Source organism: Alosa alosa, chromosome 10, assembly GCF_017589495.1.
Source record: "Alosa alosa isolate M-15738 ecotype Scorff River chromosome 10, AALO_Geno_1.1, whole genome shotgun sequence".
NCBI classification, from domain to species: domain Eukaryota; kingdom Metazoa; phylum Chordata; class Actinopteri; order Clupeiformes; family Clupeidae; genus Alosa; species Alosa alosa.
Window position 1 is genome coordinate 25,030,210 of NC_063198.1, and position 20,000 is coordinate 25,050,209.

The 20,000-nt window shown below is 47.5% G+C and overlaps 1 protein-coding gene across 1 annotated transcript in view; it reads left to right on the forward strand.

Annotated features, from left to right (window-relative positions):
* kif21b (kinesin family member 21B) overlaps positions 1-20,000 on the forward strand; it is an 89,336-nt gene that overhangs the window by 34,047 nt on the left and 35,289 nt on the right. The window contains exons 2-11 of the mRNA XM_048255695.1: positions 1,270-1,492; positions 3,590-3,772; positions 8,837-8,986; positions 9,521-9,649; positions 10,426-10,605; positions 12,046-12,161; positions 13,314-13,520; positions 16,699-16,889; positions 17,714-17,777; positions 18,771-18,995. Coding sequence (XP_048111652.1) covers positions 1,270-1,492; positions 3,590-3,772; positions 8,837-8,986; positions 9,521-9,649; positions 10,426-10,605; positions 12,046-12,161; positions 13,314-13,520; positions 16,699-16,889; positions 17,714-17,777; positions 18,771-18,995 — 1,668 coding nt within the window. The remainder of the gene's footprint in view (positions 1-1,269; positions 1,493-3,589; positions 3,773-8,836; positions 8,987-9,520; positions 9,650-10,425; positions 10,606-12,045; positions 12,162-13,313; positions 13,521-16,698; positions 16,890-17,713; positions 17,778-18,770; positions 18,996-20,000) is intronic.

Here is a 20,000-nt window from a genome sequence, read left to right on the forward strand (position 1 = left end):
AACAACTCCTCTCTCCTGCTAGCGCTAGCTTATCACCTGCTCAGACAGCGGTTGAGTGGAGGCTAGTTCTGTTAGCATTAGCGATAGCATCTCCAGTCAGTGTTCACAGCTAATGTCTCCAGGTGTGGGTGGAATGGCAGTTGAGGCAGGTGTGTGTGTGTGTGTGTGTGTGTGTGTGTGTCTGGGGGGGGGGGCAATAGAAGTGTGTTGTGTGTTTTGAGGTGAAGCTTGTGTGTGTCTGTGTGTGTGAGAGAGAGACTTTTTGTGCACATTTTTGTTTTGCGTACACTGGACCCAGACCACTTTTGTTTTTGCATCTGTGTGTGTGCAGGTGTGTTTGTTTTCCGAACGCCTGAGGATACTGTTTCAAAGACGTCAACGTGAACTATTTTAGTTCGCTAACAATACTGGGCCTGTTTGTGTACATTATGGATTATTGAGAGAAAGATCCTCCCTGTCCTTACAGAGTGTGTGTATGTGTATATGTGTGGGTGGTGTGTGTGCATGATGTAGGCTTCATGGAGGCAGCTGCTATAACAACCTGTTTGAATTTGTTTATTTGTTTGTTTCTTTACATTTACATTTATTCATTTGGCAGACACTTTTATCCAATTCTGTTCCAAGGGCCATTCTCAGAGCAACTTGTGGTTACACACGGAACACTTAAGAAAGAGGAATGATGCACTATCCTGTGTAGTGTAAATTGACTTGGACAGAAGAAAAACACCAACATCTGATCATTAGTTAATTGCTCATTAGGTGTGTGTGTGTGTATATGTGTGTGTGTGTGTGTGTGTGTGTGTGTGTGTGTGTGTGTGTGTGGGTTGTCTGTTTGCGTGTTGGCATCATATGCTAATCCAGCTGTGTTAGCATTGGCTTTAGGACCAGTTCTGAGCTGTGTATGACCCATCTGCATTGTGTCTGCTGAAAGGAAGCTAAAGAGTGTGTGTGTGTGTGTGTGTGTGGGGTTGCAGATGGGCATTGGTATGTAGCTTGGATGTAATAGCGTGTGCACGTCTGTGTCAATGGAATGACTGCAGCTGATCCTTTTAATGAGATTTTGTGTGTGTGTCTCTCTAGAGAGTCTGTGTGTGGGGCTGTTAATGAGCAGAGATGTCTGCCTCAAATGTGATATGATGTGGTGTGTGTGCGTCTGTGCGCACGTGTCTGTGTGTGTGTGTGTGCGCTTGTGTCCTGTGAGTGTGTGTTTAATGACCACAGCTGATCTGATCCTCTAACATGTTTTTGTGTGTGTGTTTTGTCTGACAGGATCCGGCCTCAGATGGCGAAGGAGAAGATTGAGGGGTGTCACATCTGCACGTTGGTGACCCCTGGTGAGCCCCAGGTGCTTCTGGGTAAAGACAAGGCCTTCACGTACGACTTTGTGTTCGACATCGACGCCCAGCAGGAGTCCATCTACAGGGCATGCGTCCACAAACTCATCGAGGGATGCTTCGAGGGCTACAACGCCACAGTGTTCGCCTACGGACAGGTACACACACACACATACACACACGTACACACACATACTGTACATACTCACACACACACACTCACACACAGTACACCCTTCACTAAACAAGCACACTGGAGCTGTTTTGAAGCTCTTTGAAGCTTTGTGTTTGCCTACAGAAAGGTTTGCCTGTACACACACACACACACACACACACACACACACACACACACACACACACACACACACACAGACACACACAGAATCATTATCCATTACTGCAATTCTCTAAATAATTCATGCTGGTCATTCCGGTAACTCAGTAAAATAGTAAGAGCATAATTGTTGTACATCCTCAGCCATGTTTACGATCAGCACATCAGACAGCACAGAGCACATAGCATGGTGGAGGTGCAACCACAGAGCACATAGCATTTCATACATCCACTGAGTTACCAGAAAGCACCAGCTGCAGCTGTGGCTCTGTGTACAAGCTAAGAAGCTAACGCTAAGAGTGCCCCATCAGACAGAGTGTGTACAAGCTAAGAAGCTAACGCTAAGAGTGCCCCATCAGACAGAGTGTGTACAAGCTAAGAAGCTAACGCTAAGAGTGCCCCATCAGACAGGTACGGATGAATGTTGGCAGTGTGGAGACCTGCAAACAGGATGCATTTTAGAAATTAGAGGATTTATCAAGAGGGAGAGAGACGGAGTGAGAGAGACGGAGTGAGAGAGACGGAGTGAGAGAGACGGAGTGAGAGAAAGACAAAATAGAATAGAAAGAGTGGGAAAGGAGGCTGGGTAGAATGATGAGGGGGTATGAGCGAAATGCAGGAAGTGCATATGGATGGTACACACACACACACACACACACACACACACACACACACACACACACACACACACACACACACACATATGCACACACACACACACATATGCACACTCACTCGTCTCCCATGGTCCCATTTTCATTAATTGCTTAGACCGCAAGACTGGGCCAGTGGGTTATAAAGTGTGTGGGTTATAAAGTGTGTGGGTTATAAAGTGTGTGTGTGTGTGTGTGTGTGTGTGTGTCTGTATGTTGTCTGTAGTAGTGGAATGAATGCTTTGGCTGAGCGTGATTAATTGCACTTCTGTAAAATCGAAGTGTCCAGACTCAGGACTCAGAGCTATGAAATGACTGTGTGTGTTTGTGTGTGTGTGTTGTCTGTATAATTGTCCCGACTCAGGACTCAGAGCTATGAAATGACTGGATGCTCTAATGGATTCCCTTCCCAGAAATCACAAACGGATTACAGGGCCAATAAAACACAGCACATTATCTGTGTGTGTGTGTGATTTTCATGTAACAAGGCCGCTCCTTCTGACAAAAATAAGTACACATTCTGCACAAGATAACACTTTACACAGGCAAATGACGTTGTTTAGACTGAACAAAGAAACAAGCAACCAAAACAAAGGGCAAAAAGACTTGGGAGAAAGTTGGGAAGGAACTATATGTATATAGATATAAAGATAAATCTCAATTTTACATGTAGTAACTTTAGATGAATTTGCATTTGCACATTGTTTGAACTATAATGGAAAGTGTCGTTAAAATGTTTGTGTCTATTGAGGTTTTTGTCTCCGGTGATGAGTCTAGACAGTCCTATCATTAAAATCTGTCACTGCACTTTTCTTTCCTGCCGAGTTTTAATTAGGATGGAAGATTAGTAATCTGTTCTGATCTTAATGTTGCTTAATTGGGTGGAGTACCTCAGGCATGGCAGCGCATAATTATATACTACACAAAGAGGGTGCAAGAACATCACTTCACGTTTCACTTTGTAATCACTCACACATACACTCTCTCTCTCTCTCTCTCTCTCTCTCTCTCTCTCTCTCTCTCTCTCTCTCTCTCTCTCTCGCTCTCTCTCACACATACACACAGACACCACTGCAAACATGCTGTGGTCCCTGCTGTATTCCATATTCATAGCATATGAGGTTTTGTTTGACCTTGATCTGATATGTAAAGCCAGTTTTGAGTTGAAGAGCATGTGAATCCTATGCTGTTCTGTGTGTGTGTGTGTGTGTGTGTGTGTGTGTGTGTGTGTGTGATGTGTCTAAAGTGTGTTTTCGGTGTCGTTGCAGACGGGCTCGGGGAAGACGTACACGATGGGCACGGGCTTTGACATGAATGTGAGTGCGGAGGAGCAGGGCATCATCCCACGCGCCGTGCACCAGCTGTTCCAGGGCATCCAGCAGCGGCGTGACGACGCCCAGGCGGCAGGGACGCAGGCCCCAGAGTTTAAAGTCAGCGCCCAGTTCCTGGAGGTGAGCGGTCAAGGGGGCACCCCGACACCACACCATTTCAGTCTGCCAACCCCCCCCAAAACTGCTCTCTGCTCCTCTAAACTGCCCCGACTCAGTGCTCTAAAGCCCCACTGCTGTCTCACTCCCACATTCTGCCCTCCACTTCTGCACCCTCAAACTCCCTCTCTGCCCCCCTAAACTGCTCTTTTTCAGTCTGGTACCCCCAAACCCTCTCTCTTCACCCCTAAACTGCTCTGCCCTAGCCTAATGCTCCCAATCTCTCGATCTTGCTCATCAAGCTACTTTGCACTGCTAAACTGCTCTTTTTCAGTCTGTACCCCCTCCCTCCCTCTTTGCACTGCTAAACTGCTCTTTTTCAGTCTTACCCCCCCTCCCTCTTTGCACTGCTAAACTACTCTTTCTCAAACCCCTCTCTCTCTCAGTGTGCTGCCCTAGAGCACCACTAGAGCGTTCTATCTGCACCACTAGACTGCTGTCTCTTGTACTCCCCACTTCCAGACCGTCTCACAGTCTCTTCCTGTGCCAGTGTTCTAGGAAACGGGTGTGTGCTGGTGCCCAGACGTCTCTTCTGTGTGTCTTCCTCCTCCTCCTCCTCCTCCTCCTCCTCCTCCTCCTCCTCCTTCCTCCTCCTCTGTTTTAAAGTCCGGCAGGTCCTAGATGAGTGTATTATGGGGACGTCGAAAATCCACCTCCCTGTCTGGCCAGCCCTCAGAGCTAATGGCCAGTTTTCTCCTGAGCTGAGAGCCAATCTAAACCCAATGCTTTAACGCTGGCATATTCTCTAAGACGACCCTGCCAAGGAGAGCGATACATCTTTCCGTTATTCTGGCACCTTCTTAAAGTTAGTGCCCAGCTTTGAGGCGCAGGTGCCAAGGGCAAGCGTAAATCTCTCTTATACGCTGGCATATTCTCAAAGTTGGTTCCCCATTCTTGGAGTTGAGTCCAAGAGCCTGTGAGATTTGTGTGTTGTTGTGTTGTGTGTGTGTGTGTGGTAGTGGTGTGTAGTGTGTTGTGTGTGTGTGTGTGTGTGTGTGTGTGTGTGTGTGTGTGTGTGTGAGAGAGAGAGTCTGGGTCTTTTTTAAGGCTCCTTCGGCCCAAGCCCATTGTAACAGGTGAAATGTGAGCTGAAGTTTAAGGCAGATAGTGTAGTGTTCCTGAGAGTGAGAGTTCAGAGGAAGTTTATGAGTTCTATCTCAGCCTCACCGACTCTAAGAAGACTAACTGTTGGAAAAGTCTCTCACACTCCTCTGTCAAATTCCATTTTGGACAAACAGTGTAAGTTTGTATTTCTCTGTGTTTATGTCTTTTATCTTTTATCCAACACTGGCTGCATTTCAGGGAACTTTCTGTGTTTCTGTGGGAACTGAACTGCCAGTGAATTGAACTCCTGACCTTGGTATATTCTGACCCTTTCTCTAGATGTGTTTGGTTGGTTAGGACCCGTTCTCTAAGCTTTTGGTTTGATATGACCCTTTCCCTATATGCTTGTTTTATTATGACCTTTTCACTATATGTGTTTGGTTTTATAAGCTTTTGGTTTGTTTGTGTGTGTTTGTGTGTTTGTAATGCAATTGGTTTGTTCTCTGTCCGTTGGCTGTATTTCCTTCAACTCTTGGCGGTGCATCAGTGCTCCTGCTCATCTAGGTCTCTGTTTACTGCTGCTTATGTCATGCCGTCTATCTAACACAGGTGCAATCCCCTCTGAGACACACAACACCAGAGTCCGATTACAGTTTACAAATTTTATTGCAAGGGTCAGCAGCCACACACACACATTCAGCAAAAATGAGCAGCACCTCAGCAATACACAACATGAGTCCCGCCCGCCCACGTGTACACCAGGCTTACATCTTAACGAAGAGGTTAGTGTTACCAGCCACCCACTAGTCGTTTAGGAGCCACACATAAAATGCAGTCAAAATTCACACTATACATCCACATAGAAAACCACAACTCAAATGAAAACAAAAGAAAAAGAAACTGTGACGCCACTCAGGGGAGACCAAATCCCAGAACCCTGCCACACACACAGTCACCACTCAGGGGAGACCAAATCCCAGAACCCTGCCACACACACACAGTCACCACTCAGGGGAGGGAACCCTGCCACACACAAACCCCAGAATCCCAGAACCCTGCCACACACACAGTCACCACTCAGGGGAGACCAAATCCCAGAACCCTGCCACACACACAGTCACCACTCAGGGGAGACCAAATCCCAGAACCCTGCCACACACACAGTCACCACTCAGGGGAGACCAAATCCCAGAACCCTGCCACACACACAGTCACTACAAGGATATTCACACAGGTGAAAATGGGAGAATCAGCAATTATACAACAGTTCCACACAATGCCACACTTTTAAATAATCACACTTTCCTGTCCTGCACATACATGCCCTCCTAACTACTAAGCTTACGGCCCCACCCAACCAAAACCGTACATTAATAAGAGGTGCTTGCTAGGTCCTAGCCTACCCCTCTGAGTGGGTGTACTGTCTGACCAGATAGAGGGAAAAGTTCATCAAATTTGGTCGGCGGCCGTCCCCCACGCCGACCAAAATAAACCAAAACCAGAACAGTCAATAAAACGACCCCCAGCCCCACCAACCAGTGTCCTTAGCACAGTCCAGTCCTTTGGGGGCGGGGCGACGGTGATCTACTGGCTCTCGGTAGCCTGCGTCCCAGTAGCCTATCGCTCCACTGCACACCCATACACTGCCGGAGAAAGGGAGAAACTCCGTCCATACATACAACCGCAAGCCAGCCCACTCACTCCAGCTAGACAACGGTACGAATTACACACATATTCCCCTCCACCAATTTACCCACACATACAGAAAACATCATCCCTATGCCCTAGTCAACATACGACACTTATTTTGAGTGACTGCATGTAGGTTGAGAGCTCGTTGACCACAGAGATGCTTCAGTGCTTGTGTGTGTGTGTGTGTGTGTGTGTGTGTATGTGGGTCTACTGTATGTAAGAGCAGAATTTTCTTTGTTTCTATAATAAGCCTGAGCAGGACCCTTGATTAGCTCGACTTTGTGTGTGTGTGTATGTGTGTGTTACGGCTGAAGACGTGCCTGTCTGCGCGACCCACGAAACACCCTGTGAGATTCCTCACCCAAGTGTGTGTATCTGTGTGTGTGTGTGAATGTGAATGCAAACATGCGGTGGTGTGTAGATGTGTAAAAGTGTTGTATTTGACATTGATACATTGATTTCACTCCAAGAGCATCTCATAACACTACTGTCATGAAATTCTTAGAAAGTAAACGGCTAAGTTCAAATGTCTCATCATCTGCAGAATGGATGAAGATAGCATCGTAATGTATAGATGGTGGCTGTAGTAGGGGTACCCGTCTGGTGAAGGTGAAATAGGCCAAGACAGCAGGTTTAAGAGGGCCCACAGTGTTTTATTTACAACGTGACAAAAATAATGCAAATATAATCCATAATCCCAATCCAACACTACGTCGCCCCCGACGTGAGGTAAAACGAAAATGACAAACAAACATTTAACAGAGACAAAACATATAAAGGTCTCTCATGGCTAGGCTACATGCCACTATAAAGCAGACCTGACCGCAAGGCTCACAACAGCCACCAGCCCCAACCGCGCGTCACGAAACTTTGAATCTCCTGCATTGACAAAAGCTGGCGTTTAAGTGGCCAATTAAGTAATTACCTCCACCAAAAACGGCAAAGTCAAAAAACGGGCACACCAAAAACAGGCATACCGCCCCTACCTGGCAGACATCTAAATCAATCATCAAAAATGAATTGTCATGCCTCTCTGTAAGAGCCTCTGAGTGGGGGTCCAGTGCCACACGGCTCCATTCTCCATGATGGCTAATGCGACTGGACGTGTTGTCTGCTGTGGGGACTGTCCTACAGTGCTATTGATCGTCTCATAGGTCGCTATTATCAGCTGATCTGAGGTGACTCAGCTACAAGTCCCATTCTGTTAAATGAGGACGGATGAATAGAGAAGGACAGGACGAGGGTTTGATGACTGCTGAGGAAAGCTCTCTCTCTCTCTCTTTCTCTCTCTCTCTTTCTGGCTCTGTCTCTCCCTCTCTCTCCCTTTCTCTCTCCTCTTTTGTGTTGACAGCAGGTCATGGTTTCTGGATAATGTCCAAGCTGATGTCAAATATAATCAGGTGATGGACAGAGCAGTGGATGTAAAGGGAATGTTTGAGAGAAATGGAGAGAAATCAAAGTTAGAGAGTAATAGAGAGAGATAGAGAAATATGGAGGAAGCTAGAGAGAGAGTGATGGAGAGAGATGGAGGAGGCTAGAGAGAGAGTGATAGAGAGAGATGGAAGATAGAGATGGAGGAGGCTAGAGAGAGAGTGATAGAGAGAGATGGAAGAGAGAGATGGAGAAGGCTAGAGAGAGAGAGTGATATAGTCTGGAGGACGGAGAGATGGCCTTTTCTGTGTGTTTTGCTGGAGGATTCAGTGCTAAGGGCCTTTTGTGTGTGTGTGTGTGTGTGTGTGTGTGTGTGTGTGTGTGTGTTTGATGGTAATTATCCAAATATCTGTAAGAGTGCCTCCTCTGCCTCTCCCTGGGGGAACTTGTAAAAGGGCCAGTAATATGGTTAGTTGTGTAATAGTCCTCAGTGCTGTCTGTACTCTTTCCTCCTCTCTTTCTCCATCAATCTGTCAGAGTTAATGAAAGACTATCCTGTGCTTCAGTGAAGGATTGATGTTATTTGTAAGTTAGCTATCACGTTTCCTCCTCTCCAAAAGGAGCAAACATTACTCTCTTAATAGGCAGCGGGGGTCGTGCTTGGGGTTCAAAGGTCATCACTAAAGGTCATAACCTCCTGACCTGGTTTGGCAGCATGTGTGGTCCTGTGGTCACTCGGGGGTCAGTGGGGGAGAATGCTGTGTTGTCTTAAATCATTCTGCTGTCAGGTGTGTGTGTGTGTGGGGGATCTGAAGTGAGAGAGGTATTTCTGTGTGCCTCTGTTAATATTTGTGTGAAATGTGTATACTCATACTCATGTTTATATGCTTGTGTGTGTGTGTGTGTGTCTGGTCTCTGCAGCTGTATAACGAGGAGATCCTGGACCTGTTCGACAGCTCGCGTGATCCTGAGTCCCGTGGCAGGAAGTCCAACATCAAGATCCACGAAGACAGCAGCGGTAGCATCTACACCACCGGTGTCACGTCACGCCTCGTTGCTTCCGAGGAGGAGGTGTGTGTGTGTGTGTGTGTGATGTGACATTCAGTGCACATGAAGAGCAGCTCCTGTTTCAGATGCACAGAATGCAGCTAATGTTACTGTATTCTGGGAGCATGTTTCCCATCGCTGCTGCTCAGCGTGGCTGCATCTTTATCTGGCCTGAAAGGGCTATTTCGGTCCAGGCACATGTTCCATAGTACTCACAGTCTCTTCTGAAGCCTTCTTAGTGCTGCACCAGCATGCCTATGATTGTGTGTGAGGGAAAATGCATATGACTGTGTGTGAGTGAAAATGCATAGCTGTGTGAATGAGAATGTGTGTGACTGTGTGTGTGTGTGACTGCTTTGTGTGTGACCCCTATTAACCTCTATCTGTATGCGTGTAGACATACGTGTGTGTGTGTGTGTCAGTGTATCAGTTACTGTTGTGTGTGTGCTATTTACCTTTCTATTACTTTGCTTGTGTGTGTATGCATGTGTACACATATATGTGTGTGTGTCTGTGTGGTGGCTCACCATTATCTTTGTATGTGTGTGTGTGTGTTAGCTGCTGCAGTGTCTGAAGCTGGGCGCTCTGTCCCGCACCACAGCCAGCACGCAGATGAACGCCCAGAGCTCACGCTCCCACGCCATCTTCACCATCTACCTGTGCCAGATGAGGGTCTGCTCGCACTTGGTGAGAACGCCTCCTCCTCCTCTTCCTCTTCATCTCCCTCCTCTTCCTCATTTTCCTCCTCATCTTCCTCCCCCTCCTCCTCATCTTCCTCCTCCTCCTCATCCTTCACTTCCTCCTCCTCTTCCTCCTCCTCCTCATCCTTCACTTTCTCCTCATCTTCCTCCTCCTCCTCATCCTTCACTTCCTCCTCCTCTTCCTCCTCCTCCTCCTCCTCCTCCTCTTCCTCCCCCTCATACTCATCTTCCTCCTCATCCTCTTCCTCATTTTCCTCCTCATCCTTCACTTCCTCCTCATCTTCCTCCTCCTCCTCATCCTTCACTTCCTCCTCCTCTTCCTCCTCCTCCTCCTCCTCCTCCCCCTCCTCTTCCTCCTGCTCCTCCTTCTTTCCTCTTCATCACGTGTGCGGATGAGTATGTGTCTGCACATGGTGAGAACACCTTTGCTAAATGAGGAAAAAGCTCCTCTATCTGACCGCGAGTTCCTTATACAGCAAACACACATATACACACACACACACACACACACACACACACACACACACACACACAGATGAAAACCTATATACGTTCCGGACTGTAGTTTGCTTTAGATAGAAGCATCTGCTAAATGACTTGGCGTAAATATAGATATCAGCTGTTAACTCCTAGGCTCCATTGGACTTGTGGAGCCGGATGATTGACAAGTGATGTAAAATGCTGTTGTATAGATGAACTCTGCATCCATTAAACACATCAGATTCCTCACCTCTTCCTCCTCTTCTTCCTCCTCTTCCTCAGATGAACGGCTCTGCGGACGCCCAGATGAACGGCGTCTCGGACGGTCCCATCTCCCAGCCGGAGTACGAGACGCTCACCGCTAAGTTCCACTTTGTGGACCTGGCAGGTTCTGAGCGTCTGAAGCGCACCGGCGCCACAGGAGAGCGGGCAAGAGAGGGCATCTCCATCAACTGCGGCCTGGTACAACCCATCTCATTAATGCTTCATTAATGCTTCATTAATGTTTAATAGAAGCTAATACTCTTAATGTTAATGTGTATGAGTCAGCATCTCCATCATCAGCGGCCTGGTACAACCTATCTCATTAATGCTTAATTAATGCTTCATTAATGTTTAATAAAAGCTAATACTCTTAATGTTAATGTGTATGAGTCAGCATCTCCATCATCAGCGGCCTGGTGCAAGCTGTTTAATTAATGTTACTACTACTACTACTAATATAATAATACTAATGATAATTATTATACCCTTACTGTTCATGTTGGGCACGAGAGGGCCAGTAAGGCTTTAAGCTTGCTTAATGAAAATCGTTACTAACAATTTCACTGTTATTGTTGGAGTCTCTTTTCTTATATTATTATTTGAGTGTAAGAATGTTGACACTTCATAGTGTTTTGCACGGTAGAAGACAGACACCTTGGACTTAAGACATAAGCTGACATACTTTACTTTACTTATTTAAATACTTGAAAGAGAAATTGAGGAAAATAAATCTTTCACTGCACTAATCCATCAACTGCAGTCATGATTGGATTGAAAGTCATGCTGGATTTGACCATTTCACTGCCTTGAGTTCTGACCAGTAGAGACTGCAGTGCGCGCTGATGTGTGGAGGACATTTAAAGAGTGTCCTGGTCCTGTGTGTGTGTGTGTGCGTGTGTGTGTGTGTGTGTGTGTGTGCTTGCGTGTGTGTGTGTGTGTGTGTGTGTGTGTGTGTGTGTGTGTGTGTGCGTGTGTGTGTGTGTGTGTATGCGTGTGTGTGTGCATGCGCGTGTGTGTGTGTGTGCATGCGTGTGTGTGTGTGTGCGTGCGTGCATGCGTGTGTGCGTGTGCATGCGTGTGTGCATGTGCGTGTGTGTGTGTGTGTGTGTGTGTGTGTGTGTACAAGAGTACCCCGCTCTGCTCCGGCACTGCCCTTGGATTTAATCTACATGTCCCTCCACTTCTTTATCCCTCCACACACGCTACATTACACACACACACACACACACACACACACACACACACACACACACACACCTCTTCACACACACCTCTTCACACACCGCTAGCTCTCTGCTTAGAGGGCTTATGCACAGATAATCGCATTGGCAGCAGAGTGGGCCTGCGCTGTACCCTGTACCTGGGCACCCCTAATGTAATGTAGTATAATGTAATGGAGTGGACTGTACTGCACTGTAGTGTGTGTGTGTGTGTGTGTGTATGCCTGGCAGGCAGTCAAGTCCAGGCTGCAGTGTTGCTCCTCATTCAGTTAGTGTCTCCTCACTGCATCCTATCTTACTATCTGACTCTGACCAAGCCATTTGTCTTCTGTTTGTGTGTGTGTGTGTTTTTTGAATGCTTTACTGTTTGCGGGAATGTTTTCTATGCTTAACTCTGTGTGTGTGTTGTGCTGTGCAGCTGGCCCTGGGTAATGTGATCAGCGCTTTGGGAGACCAGACTAAGAAAGGTGGACACGTGCCTTACAGAGACTCCAAACTGACCCGCCTGCTGCAGGACTCACTGGGGGGCAACAGGTAACACACACACGTACACACACACACACTCACCTGCCTGCTGCATGATGTAACAGTGGGGTGGGCATGGACGGGGAGACAACAGTATATACACACACACACACACACACACACACACACACACACACACACACACACACACACACACACACACTAATCTGCTAAATGCATTCTCATACAGACATCCATGCTCACACTCCCTCACTCACACACACCCATTAAAGGATGTAAGAACAAAGACCGATTGCTCACTTGGTGCCGATCCATAAAGCCCATGTGGGTACCACAGCCGGTACCGTACCACATGCATCCATTAGAACCCTCACTACACGGGTCAGATGTGCTTTCAGTGCAACACAGCAGCACCACTTCGGTTTCACCCACGAGACACACCTGCCAGTCCAGCTTACAGATTGATTGGAATATGAAAGCTTCTATTGCTGTGCTCGAGCTTGCAAACATACTGTACACACACACAGACGCATGGACACACACACACACACACACACATACACACACACACACACACACACACACACACACACACACACACACACACACACACACACACATACAGATTCACAGTCAAAACCCACACATTCAAGTGTATGCTAATTACAGCCTTTGTAATGTGCTGTTGCATATTTTACCAGCAGTGCTGTTTGTGGTTTTGTGCATCTGTAATCACAAGGATTGGAAGGGTGTGTGTGTGTGTGTGTGTGTGTGTGCATGTGTGTGTGTGATTTAACGTCGCGGTTAATGTGAATTAAACATGAGTGCCATCATTCACTGTGGTCAGGAGCTGTTCAGAGTACCCCTTTACCAAATGAATGTTTGACTGCAAACATGTGGTGTGTGTGTGTGTGTGTGTGTGTGTGTGTGTGTGTGTGTGTGTGTGTTCCTGAGCTTGCATGTGTCTGTGTTAAAGGGTATTTTGTGAGATTAAAGCCAGAGTATGATGAAGATGCCTAAAGAATCGGCTGCTTCCTGTTCCCATCATACACTTCCTACTGTATGGACCACCAGGGAGATCCAGACACTGAGCTACCATACTGGGCCTCACACACACACACACACACACACACACACACACACACACACACACACACACACACACACACACTGATGCCCTGGCCACTCTTGTCCCCGCAGCCGTACGGTGATGATCGCGTGTGTGAGCCCGTCGGACCGAGACTTCATGGAGACGCTGAACACACTGAAGTACGCCAACCGGGCGCGCAACATCAAGAACAAGGTGGTGGTCAACCAGGACAAGACCAGCCAGCAGATCCAGCTCTCGGGCGAGGCCGACTGCAGATGGAATCATGGACTGCAGATGGAGATCAGGGATGGGAGAGGACAGAGGGGAAGGGGAGGGATGGAGGGAGGGACAAGGGGGTAGGGATGGAGGGGGAGGGAGGGAGAGAGGGAGAGAGGAAGGGAGAGAGGGGAAGATGATGGGGGGAGAACAAAAAGAGTAAAGGAGTGTAAGAGATGAACAGATCAGCTCCTTTAGGGAGCAGATGAAAATGGGTGGATGAAGTGATGAGGGGAGATGAAGAAAGGGAAATAAAGAAAATAAAGAGGGGAGGGAAGAGGGGAAAGTATAGAAAGAGTGTAAAGATGGTTAGATGAATACTGTAGATCATTGCCCTCAGAGTTGTGATCACTCGAGTTTTGTGGAATTCAAAACAAACAAACAAATAAAAAGATAGAAAACAAAGGAGAAAGAAAGATAATGGAGAGAAAGAAGAGAGGAAGGTGGGGAGAAAATGAGGTAGGAGGAGGAGAGTGAAGGAGGAGAGGACAGAGAAGAACAGATGGAGAAGAGATGGAGACGAAGATGGGGAAAAATGGGAGGAGGAGAGAAGAGCAGACAGAGAGATGGAGAGGAGGATAATGAAAGACAGGAGGAGAGAATAGAGGAGGACAGAGATGGAGAGGAGGATAGAAAAAGTGGGGAGGAGGAAAGAAGAGAGGATGAGGAGAGGAGAGAGAAGAACAGATAGAGATAGAGAGGAGGAGAAGGAGTGGAGAGAGAAGAGATGGAGAGGAGGATAAAGAAACAGGAGAGGAGGAGAGAAGAGATAAGAGCAGACAGAGAGATGGAGAGGAGGATGATGAAAATAGAGCAACACTGGTTGATGAGGTATCACTAGTGACACACTTGAATGAGCTACAGACCCAAACACCACAGCACACACACACACACACACACCACAGCTCACACACACACACCACAGCTCACACACACACACCACAGCTCACACACACACACCACAGCTCACACACACACCACAGCTCACACACACGACAAGTCTACAATCCACACAATCGACAAGTCTGGACCACACATCAGTCCACTTGGCTGTGTGTGTGTGTGTGTGTGTGAGGGAGAGAATGTTAAAGGGTGTGTGTGAGTGTGTGACCGAGAGACAGTGATCTGTCTAATGGTCCATGCTAGGCATGTTTGCTAACTGGCGGCGACAGCAAAGGTCACCTCAGCGCTACGCTAAAGGCCTCGTGGGGCATGATAACGCGATTAGCGCCCAGTCGGATCGGAGCGGGGAGACCCTCTCTCTCTCTCTCTCTCTCTCTCTCGTGTGTGTGTGTGTGTGTGTGTGTGTGTGTGTGTGTGTGTGTGTGTGTGTGTGTGTGAGTGTGTGTGACAACGCGATTAGCGCCCAGTTGGATCTAGGAGACCCTCTCTCGTATGTGTGTGTGTGTGTGTGTGTGTGTGTGTGTGTGTGTGTGTGTGTGTGTCAGTCTAATGGACTGTAGCAGGAGACTGGTCGGACAGGGCCAGGAGTGCAGCTGACCCAGTTGTGCGGAGGACTCTCTGGGTTAACACTTATACGCCTGCCAGGACAAGGAGCCGTCACAAGGCAGAGCTCAGCAGAGCCAGGGGTTAAAAGTGTGTGTTTGGAATCTGTGTGTGTGTGTGTTTAAAACTTTCAAAACAATGTTTAGCCAAGCAGGAATTAACACTGCAGTCGGGTATGTTTTTCATGTACAGTAGTGTGTGTGTGTGTGTGAGTGTGATGTGTAGTAGTGTGTGTGATTGCATGGAAATAGTGTTAGAGGGCTTTGTGTGTGTTTATATAACAGGGGGTTGGATAATTAGGTGCTTTGTGTTCCCTGGAAAACTAGGGAAAGTCTTTAAGGCAGAACATCTCAGTCTTTAAGGGCTAGACAAATCATGGGTTAGTTTAGAATTTTCTTCAAGTGTAAAAGGAATGTGTCTTGTTTTTGAGTATGAAATCAATAATTTTCATTCCAAAGTAATATGTATTTGTTTATAATGTAAAACACAATGATTTATAGGCAACTTGTTGGGAACATTGCTATATAATGGTGCTGGGTGTTTGAAGAGGCAAGTTCAGGTGAAGAGGGCACAAGGTCACCTAAAATGTGTTTAACTTCATTTTGGGATAAACTCATTTGCTAGATCTGATGCTAAATGTCATTAGTAGGTCTGGCTGAGACCTCACATTGTAGGTCTCAGCCAGACCTCGAAGTGTGTGTGTGTGTGTGTGTGTGTTTAAATTTGCATTTGCGCACCACCTGACATGCTTTATACCAGCCTTCTCTGGGGCGTGTGTGTGTGTGTGTGTGTGTGTGTGTGTGTGTGTGTGTGTGGGTGGTAGAAGACAGTTCTTCCCTAGCTGCCCTTGGGTGCATTTCCACTGTTAACCCAGAATGATCAGAGCAGGAAAGGTCACTTACCTTTCCAACACTGCAACACTGTCAGAGCACCTGTGGGTTGACTGCAGTGATAAGTATAAGTGTATATATACTCTTTTGATCCTGTCAGGGAAATTTGGTCTCTGCATTTAACCCAATCCGTGAATTAGTGAAACACGGCACACAGTGAGGTGAAGCACACACTAATCCCGGCACACTGAGCTGCCTGCAACCACAGCGGCGCTCGGGGAGCAGTGAGGGGTTAGGTGCCTTGCTCAAGGGCACTTCAGCCGTGGCCCACTGGTCGGGGCTCGAATCGGCAACCCTCCGGTTACAAGTCCAGAGTGCTAACCAGTGGGCCACAGCTGCCCAAGGTGGTCTCTCCACTGACGTATTGGTCTGATTCCAGAGCCATTAAGAACCCTTTTTTGCTTTGAGGTTGGGTTCTTGCTTTTACAGTGCCAAACCCCATTTAGAACCAGAGATTATGTGTGTATGAGTCTGAGTTCTACATAGAACTTTGTTTTGAAAGACTTTTTGTTGAACTCTGGAGGAATGTACGTCAGCTCTTATCTATTTCTGTAATGCTGAAATAAATTAACTTGATAAAGAGATTAACTTTATTTGGTGTGTGTGGATATATAAAAGCTGCACTCGTAATCACATTGACAGCCAAACCCAGCTGCTGAACACACTAATGGCTTAATCTAGTTGTTGCGGCCATGGAATAATATTACACCTAATAGAGATGAAGAAATGAATGCAGTGTGTGTGTGTGTGTGTGTGTGTGTGTGTGTGTTCTCTTTGCGCTTGATGTGTGTAACCCGTTTCGTTCTGGCCATGTCCCGTGACAGGGGAAGCGTGTTGCGGGCGAGGACGGTTCCGAGGGCTTCAGTGACCTGTTCCAGGAGAACTCGATGCTGCAGCGTGAGAACGACACTCTGCGCATGCGGATCAAGGCCATGCAGGAGACCATCGACCACCTCAACACACGCGTCACCCAGCTGCTCAGCAACGAGGTCAACCTGCTGCTCACTAAGACAGGTAAGAGACACACACACACACACACACACACACACACACACACACACACACACACACTCACACACACACCCAGCTGTTCAACAACAAAGTCACAAGGTCAATCTGCTGCAAACACACACAGCTGCTTAGCAAGAAGACAGTAGGAGAGGGTAAGACTGTAAGAGTTGAACATGGAGAAGAGGGTAAGACAGTAAGAGTTGAACATGGAGAGGGTAAGACTGTAAGAGTTGAACATGGAGAGGGTAAGACAGTAAGAGTTGAACATGGAGAAGAGGGTAAGACAGTAAGAGTTGAACATGGAGAGGGTAAGACAGTAAGAGTTGAACATGGAGAAGAGGGTAAGACCGTAAGAGTTGAACATGGAGAGGGTAAGACACCTCTTTGTTAAATGGGGTTTACTGAGCCCCATAGTATTTTAGATGGGCAAGCAATGCTCAAAGTAGCAGTTGAAGCTACTGTTGAAAAAGTTCTCTTTAAAGTCTTCATGGATGGCTGTGGTCAGGGCCGACGTCTGGGTTCTGTCAGACAGAGAGAGTTGAGTGTGTGTGTGTTATTTAGTAGCTGCTTTGGTAGGGTCATGTAGGGCATCTGAACTGAGATGTTCTGAACTGAGTTCATTTTCTTACCAAGCGAAGGGGCATCTTTTATTTAGTCCAGTCGACCCTGGCTGTCTCCTCTGCCTTTGTGTGTGTCTCTGTGTGTGTGTGTGTGTGTGTGTGTTTGTGACACTCCACCCTGTGTGTGTTCAAACACCCCCCACCCTGTGTGTGTTCAAACACCTCCACTCTGACCTTCTCACCTCCAGCTCTGTGTTTCCTCTGCAGGTGAGGGCAATGAGGAGATCGGGGCTCTGATCCAGAACTACATCAGAGAGATCGAGGAGCTCAGGTGAGCACACGCACACACACACACACACACACACACACACACATAGACACAGACAGACAGACAGACACAGCCTTAGTCATTTTACAGATAGCCAAATAGCTGTCGAGATAGAACTGAGGTCAGACTGCTGTGGAAATAGAACCCAGATCAGTAGTTGAGTTGAATGCCCTGCAAACTCTTGTCCTTGTTGTCCTCTTCAGTGACCCTCATCTATACTGCAGCACTGACACACACATACACACACACACACACACACACACACACACATACACACACATACACACACACTGCGCTGTAGTGATTTTGTGCTATGAAGAGAAAAGGCTCTGTGGACTGCAGTTGAATGGCCTGCAGGCTTTTAATCCTGGTCACCTGGTAAGCTCCACACTTCTCAGTACACACACACACACACACACACACACACACACACACACACACACACACACACACACACACACACACACACCTTATCCCATCAGGCAGGCAGGCAGGCAGGAGGGAGATGAGTGCTGGTGTTACTGCAGTGCCTAGGCCCTGAGGAAGGAGAGGTATCAGAGGAGAAGGTCACATTAGAAACTCTCCACACACACACACACACACACACACACACCACTACTCTGCATTCTCCTCACGTCTCTCTCTCCTCTGGGTTCTATCTGTCTCTCCTCACCTCACACTCGCTCTCACTGGTTTTCTATTTCTGTTTCTATATCTCTCTTTGTCATCTCTCTGCCTCTGCCTTTTCTCTCTCTCTTTCCTTCTCTGCCCCTTTATTCCATCATTCTATCTCTGTCATCTCTCTCTCATTTTTCTCACATATCTTTCGCTCCTTCGCTCCACCCCCTCTCTCTCACTCTCTCTCCCCCTCTTCTCTCTCTCTCTCTCTCTCTCTCTCTCTCTCTCTCTCTCTCTCTTTCTCTCTACCCCCCTCCACCCATGCCCCTCTCTCTCATTCTCTCTCTCTCTCTCTCTCTCTCTCTCCCCATTTCTCAGGTCTAAGCTGTTGGAAAGCGAGGCGATGAATGAGTCGTTGCGTCGCAACGTCTCTCGTCTGTCCGCACGCTCCCCTTACTCCGCCTCCCACGCCCCGTCCCCTGGACACCCCATGGGCTCCTCCCCCTCCGTCTCCATGGAAGCGGAGATGACGGACGTGCTCCGCCGGGCAAAGCTGGACATCGAGCGCCTAAAGAAGAAGGAGCGGAATCAGAACCGAAAAAGGTCAGAAGCTCACATCAGTCATCCACCAATCAGAGAGAAGCCTTGCGCCCGTCATCCACCTATCAGAACGTCCGGTTCATTAAGCTAATTAGAGTAACTCTCTCACTGGTTTAATTAATCAGGCTGATTGATGAAGGAATGTAATCTACTCAGCACAAATTAATTGTGTTGTGTAATCTCTGTGGGCGTTCGGTTGGATTAATCTAATCAGTCCACCCAGAGTATTGATGACCACACACACACACACACACACACACACACACACACACACACACACACACACACACACACACACACACACCTCACTTCGCCTGAACTGCAGATTTAGGGTTTGTCATCAGTGGTTTCAAAATACCCATTCTATTTGTTTGTTTGTGTGTGTACTGTGCAGCATTTGTCAGCAGATCGTCCATGGTGTTTACATTCTTAGATTACTGCTAACGCACACAGAAACATGCACCACACACACACAGTTATTGAGAGAGTGTGTGTAGGGCATGTCTTCCATTTGTACTACAGCGACCCTGCAAAGCATTAGTGCTGATGAGAAGCTGTAAAACAACTTCACCACACACACACACACACACACATTTTGATCAGGGCTGCCTTGCCTGTGTGTGTGTGTGTGTGTGTGTGTGCACGTATATGCATGTACGTGCCAACAACATGTCCTCTCTCTCCTGTGCTCCTGTGCCAGCCAACACACACACACACACACACACACACACACACACACACACACACACACACACACACACACACACACACACATTCCCTCAGTATATCTGGCCACAACTGTGTTCATTAGTGTGGACAGTGGCGTGTTATTGCGGGCTGCCTGAGTCAGGCTAATTCATGTGTAATAGCCCCTAGGCTGAGCCATAATGGCTGGGCTGAACCGTAATGGCCTCCCCTTGGCCTCTGAGTGCTCAGCCAACAGTATCTTACACTGCTGCCCTATTTCAGGTCCTCTCCTGAGTCCTCTCGTCTTTGTCTCTCTTTCTT